At 39.4% G+C, this 6,000-nt stretch overlaps 1 protein-coding gene across 2 annotated transcripts in view; it reads left to right on the top strand.

Annotated features, from left to right (window-relative positions):
• Positions 1-6,000, top strand: part of LOC128649926 (uncharacterized) — a 433,711-nt gene that overhangs the window by 331,727 nt on the left and 95,984 nt on the right. For both annotated transcript variants that reach the window (XM_053703485.1, XM_053703484.1), the window contains one exon: positions 5,824-5,892. In XM_053703485.1, coding sequence (XP_053559460.1) covers positions 5,824-5,892 — 69 coding nt within the window. The remainder of the gene's footprint in view (positions 1-5,823; positions 5,893-6,000) is intronic.

Here is a 6,000-nt window from a genome sequence, read left to right as displayed (position 1 = left end):
TGTTCTCCCCATCAATGGAGTTGAGAGCGATTTTCAATGCTCTGAGGGCTTGAGCTTAGTTGTCCTTAGCCCAGTTTATCACGTTCCAGTTGGATAATATCACCTCAGTGGTTTACATCAACCACCAGGGAGGAACTTGGGATTCCGTAGTATTGAAGGAGGTGGCTCGTTTTTGTTTTATGGACGGAAACTCACAATTACTTTCTATCTGTCATCTACATTCCAGAAGTGGACACTAGGAAGCAGACTTCCTGAGCAGACAGACTTTTCTTCACAGGGAGTGGGCTCTTCTCTGGAGGGGCTCTCCAGGTTACCCTCAATGGGGGGGCCGAAGTTGAATCTGATGGCATCTTGGCAGAACGTCAAGCTTCCAAGGTTCAGTTTGAGGTCAAGAGATCCGCAGGCCACCTTGATAAGTTGCTCTGGCGGTCCCTTGGGTTTTCAGTCCATCATACCTGTTTTCCTCTGTTTTCTCCCCTTTCAAGAGTCATTGCTCGTATCAAACAGGAGAGAGCATAGGTGATTCTAATAGCTCCTGTGTAGCCTTGAAGGACCTGGTAGGCAGACCTAGTGGATATGTCGACTCTCCACCTTGGGGGCTGTCTCTGAGGAAGGACCTTCTGATTCAGGGTCCCTTCCTTCATTCAAATCTCGTTCTTCTGAAGCTGACTGCTTGGAGAATGAACGCTTAGTTTTTGTCTGAGTGTGGATTTTTCTGAGTCGGTCATTGAGACCATGACTTAGGCTCACATGCCAGTTACTAAAAGGATTTGCTATAAGATATTGCGTAATATCTTTAGTGGTGTGAATCCAAGGGTTACTCTTGGAGTAGGGTCAGGATTCCTAGGATTGTGTCTTTTCTCCAGGAAGTTCTTGAGAAGGGTTTGTCAGTGAGTACCCTAAGGGGTCAGATTTCTGCATTATCTATTTTGCTACATAAGCATCTGGCGGACATGCCAGACGTGCAATCTTTTTGTCAGGCCTTGGTCAGAATCTGGCCTGTGTTTGTCTGTTGCTCCTTCTTGGAGCTTTAACATTTTTTTTAAGTTTTGCAGCTGGCTCCGTTTAAACCTTTACATTCCATAGATATTAAGTTGTTATCTTGGAAGTTTTTGTTTTTGTTATCTCTTCTGCTCGGTGAGTGTTGGAACTCTCAGTTTTGCAGTGGGATTCGCTTTATCTTATTTTTCATGCCGATAAGTCGGTTCTTCGTACTAGGTTGGGTTTCCTTCCTAAGTGGTTTCAGACAGAAATTTTAATCAGGAAATTGTTCCTTTTCTATGTCCTAGTTCTTCTTCTCATAAAGAATGTTGTTGCATAGCTTGTGCGTGTTTTAAATTTTATTTAACAGGCGATTAGGATTTTCGACAGTCTTCTGCCCTGTTTGTTTGTTTCACATTTAGGGTCAGAAGGTTTCTACTATTTCTCTTTCTCTCTGGTTGAGAAGTATATTTCATTTTGTTATGAGACTGCTGGTCAGCAGCCTCCTGAGGGAATTACAGTTCATTCCATGAGAGATGTCTTCTCTTCTTGGGCTTTCAAGAATGAAGCTTCTGTGGAACAGATTTGCAAGGCTGCAACTTGGTCTTCTCTGCATACTTTTTCAAAATTTTCCAAATTTGATACTTTTGCCTCAGCTGAGGTTTCTTTTGGGAAAAAGGTTCTTCAAGTGGTGGTGCCTTCTGTTTAGGTTACCTGTCTTGTCCCTCCCTAATCATCTGTGTCCTCTAGCTTGGGTATTGGTTCCCACTAGTAATTGATGATGCCGTGGACTCACCATATCTTAGGAAAGAAAACATAATTTATGCTTACCTGATAAATTTCTTTCTTTCCGGATATGGTGAGTCCACGGCCCCGCCCTATATTTTAAGACAGTTATTTTTTACTAACACCTCAGTCACCTCTACACCTTTGTGTTATCTTCTTTTTCCATTTCCCTTCGGCTGAATGACTAGGGGTTATGGTTAAGGGAAGTGACATTTAAGAGCTTTGATGTGGTGCTCTTTGCCTCCTCCTGCTGGCCAGGAGTGATATTCCTGCTAGTAATTGATGATGCCGTGGACTCAGAATATCCGAAAAGAAAGAAATTTATCAGGTAAGCATAAATTATGTTTTAATTCACTGCTTTGTTTTAACTAAGGCTTTAGCGCTGTTAGGACGACATGGAACGTCCTAGACATTTAGCTGTCCTAAAGCCATAGTGGCTTGCTAAATGGGATCGCGGGCTGGAGGGCGTGCCTAGCATCATTGGCACTCCCCCCTGACCCAATTCCATCATTGAAATCACGCGATCAAATGAATGATCACGTGATTTCAATTTTTACTTATTTGTTTACATCAGAAGTCCTGGCAGGAAGGGGTTAAATAAAATTAGTTTTTATACATAAATTACATATTGACTTTGATGCTTGATTTAAAAGTGGCAAAGGCTGCTGCCTCTACCATCTCCTTTCAAATGAGAGCTCTTCATTGGAAGCAGACAAGCTTTGTATCTTTTTTTATTTGTAAAAAAAGATATTAAAAGGTATATTGTACTACCATAAAGATGTTCTTGGAATTTTTATTTTATTTATTTTTAAAACAATTATGTTATACAGAAAAAATGACATTTCTTGTGAGATTTTAACCTTGAGGTTTTATGAATTAATTTTTACAGGAGACTTAAAGGGACAGTAAAGTCATAATTAGACATTCATGATTTAGACAGAATATACAATTTTAAATAACTTTCCAATTTACTTCTATTATTTAATTTGTTTCCTCCTCTTGTTATCCTTTGCTAAAATATTTATCTAGGCAAGCTGAGGGGCAGCAGAGGACCTAGGTTCTAGCTGCTGATTGGTGGCTGCATATATATACTGATTGTCATTGGCTCACCCATGTGTTCAGTAAGAAACCAGTAGTGCATTGCTGCTCCTTCAACAAATGATACCAAGAGAATGAAACAAATTTGATAATAGAAGTTAATTGGAAAGTTGTTTAAAATTGTATGTTCTGCCTAAATCATGAAAGAAAGAAAAATTGGGTTTCATGTCCCTTTAACAATAATTATAAAAAAACAAACTTATTAAGATAAAGGGTTAAACAACCATGCTGCATACTATAACAAATAAATTAAGAAATGTTAAGCTTATGATTGAAGCTTCAAACAAATACTGCAAGGTATATCTAGATTCAAATTAACAGGGGCGTAACTTAAAAAGAGTGTCACCTTTATAAAGGTAAAAAGGAATCCTTCCAACCATTTTGTACATGGATAGAGAAAGTGGAACAAACCCAGTTTATGAAAGTCCGAACAGATAAGGTTCACTTTTGGTAAACTGTCCATCCGGCATCGCGGGCAGCTGGCAGCAATACATGGCCCACATTTAACATTGTGGCTGCTTGTGCAATGCCACCCCCTGCTCGCACATGCGGCGAGATTACATATGCTGCTCAGGCTTCAGCGTAACTGCTGAAACCCGCGTTGCCGGTAAATTCACCTCGCACATCGGGGAATCCAATAAAGCCCGCCGGCAGATCATAAACTGCCGTAAGTCGGATAAACTAGCGATGCCTAGAAATGTGCAGAAAAACACATTTCTGGAGTCGCCAGTGACTTAGGGTAGTTTAGAAACTGCCTGCGCATAAGAAAAAAAAAAAAGTTAAATCTCCCGTAAAAATTTAACCCGCCTCCCAAAAATAAACCCGACACGTCAAATCCCCTGTATCCACAATTTGCCCACATCACAACTAATAATAAAAGTATTAACCCCCTGAACCGCCAACCCCCCACAACGCAATATACCTAATAAATGTATTAACCTGCCATTCACCCACATCGTGATCTACCTAATAAATGTATTAACCCCTAATCCCCATTCATCCATATTGCGATCTACCAAATAAATGTATTAACACCTAATCTACCATTCACCCACATTGCAATCTACCTAATAAATGTATTAACCTCTAACCCGCCATTCACCCACATCGCAATCTACCTAATATATGTATTAACCCCTAATCCACCATTCACCCACAACGCCAACTACCAATCAACACTATTAACCCCTAAACCACCAATCCCCCACAATGCATTAAACCTAATTAACCCCTAAACACCAACCCCCCATAACGCAGATAACTAATTCAATTACTAAGCCCCCTAACCTAACACCCCCTAAATTAACCCCACTTACCTAAAATAATGTAATCTTAGGTTGTTGTTTTTTAAAGTTATGGTAGACTTTTTTCATTTTAATTGTAACTTAGTATTTATTTATTTTAGGTATGTGGGCTTAATTTTAGGTTAGGGGGCTTAGTAATTAAATTAGTTATCCGCGTTGTGGGGGGTTGGCGCCGGTTTAGGGGTTAATAGATTTATCATGTTTAATGCGTTGTGGGGGTTGGAGGTTTAGGGGTTAATAGTGTTGATAGGTACTTTGGGTTTTGGGGATTTGGAGTTTTAGGGGTTAATAGTGTTGATAGGTAGTTGGCGTTGTGGGTGAATGGCGGATTAGGGGTTAATACATATATTCGGTAGATTGCGATGTGGGTGAATGGCGGGTTAGGGGTTAATACATATATTCGGTAGATTGCGATGTGGGTGAATGGCGGGTTAGGGGTTAAAGGGAAAGTAAACCCTAGCGTTGTATAAACGATAGGATTTACTATTGAAACAAATAAAGGGCACTTTCATTCATGAAGTATAAGATACTTCATGTAGAAAGCTCCTTTATTTGTTTCAACCGATCACCGATTTTAGCTGCTACAGCAGCCCACGGCTAAAAAAATTTTTGGCTAAGAGGTGACGTTTTCACCTCTTAGCCAATAGCAGTGCAGTAAATCCGTCTTGGCACCCATGGAAGCCGGATTTATCGCACTGCTATTGGCTAAGAGGTGAAAACGTCACCTCTTAGCCAAAAAATTTTTTAGCCGTGGGCTGCTGTAGGAGCTAAAATCGGCAATCGGTTGAAACAAATAAAGTAGCTTTCTACATGAAGTATCTTATACTTCATGAATGAAAGTGCCCTTTATTTGTTTCAACTAGCGTTTATACAACGCTAGGGTTTACTTTCACTTTAATACATTTATTAGGTAGATTGCGATGTGTTAAATGGTGGATTAGGGGTTAATACATTAGGTAGATTGCGATGTTGGTGAATGACGGATTAGGGGTTAATACATTTATTAGGTAGATCACAATGTGGTTGAATGGCGGGTTAGGGGTTAATACTTTTGTTATTAGTTGCAATGTGGGCGGATTGCGGATTACAGGGGTTTTGACGTGTTGGATTTATTTTTGTGAGAGGGGTTAGACTTTTACTGGAGATTTAACTTTTTTTTTTCTTCTAATGCGCTGGCAATTTCTAAAAAGTTTATTGGATTCCCGATGTGCAAGGTGAAATTATGGGCAGTTACGCTGAAGCCTGCGCCGCATATGTAATCTCGCAGATGATTCGCAGTGGCTGCCAATTACCCTAGTCGGGGGTGATTTTAATCCACCAGCTAAGCGCAGGCGTATAGGTTAGGAAGCAGCAGTCGGATTAGCTGCAGGCTCGCTCATGCAAATTTGCATCTGCAGCTTGATAAATGGTGGTAATACTGTACTTTTACTATAGCTATTAAAATGCTTTTCTAAATATCTATAATAATTTAAGCAATGAAATGTGTTCTGTTTAACTCAATTAACTGTTTAACATACAGCATCTCTGTTGTATCTCATATAACAGCCACCTAATTAGAAACATGTAATGGACTAATATATAGCTAGTTTTGTTTGTTAATTTGAACTTCACCTTTTGAAGCAAAATGAATGGTGTCTTGTTTCTTTTTAAACAGATGTTACATTGGAACCCAAAAACAATGATAATAATGTGGCGAATGATAATTACTTGCGAAGTAAAAAAGGTAAGTTAAATCTATTGTTTTGTATAACATTGCAACTCCTATACCAATAAATCAATTATTGCAGGTTTAATGAATGTCTGCAATAGGAATCTTGTTATTAAAAATATT

Source organism: Bombina bombina, chromosome 2 (assembly GCF_027579735.1).
Source record: "Bombina bombina isolate aBomBom1 chromosome 2, aBomBom1.pri, whole genome shotgun sequence".
Classification (NCBI taxonomy): Eukaryota; Metazoa; Chordata; class Amphibia; order Anura; family Bombinatoridae; genus Bombina; species Bombina bombina.
This window is presented reverse-complemented; position numbering and strand designations above follow the sequence as displayed.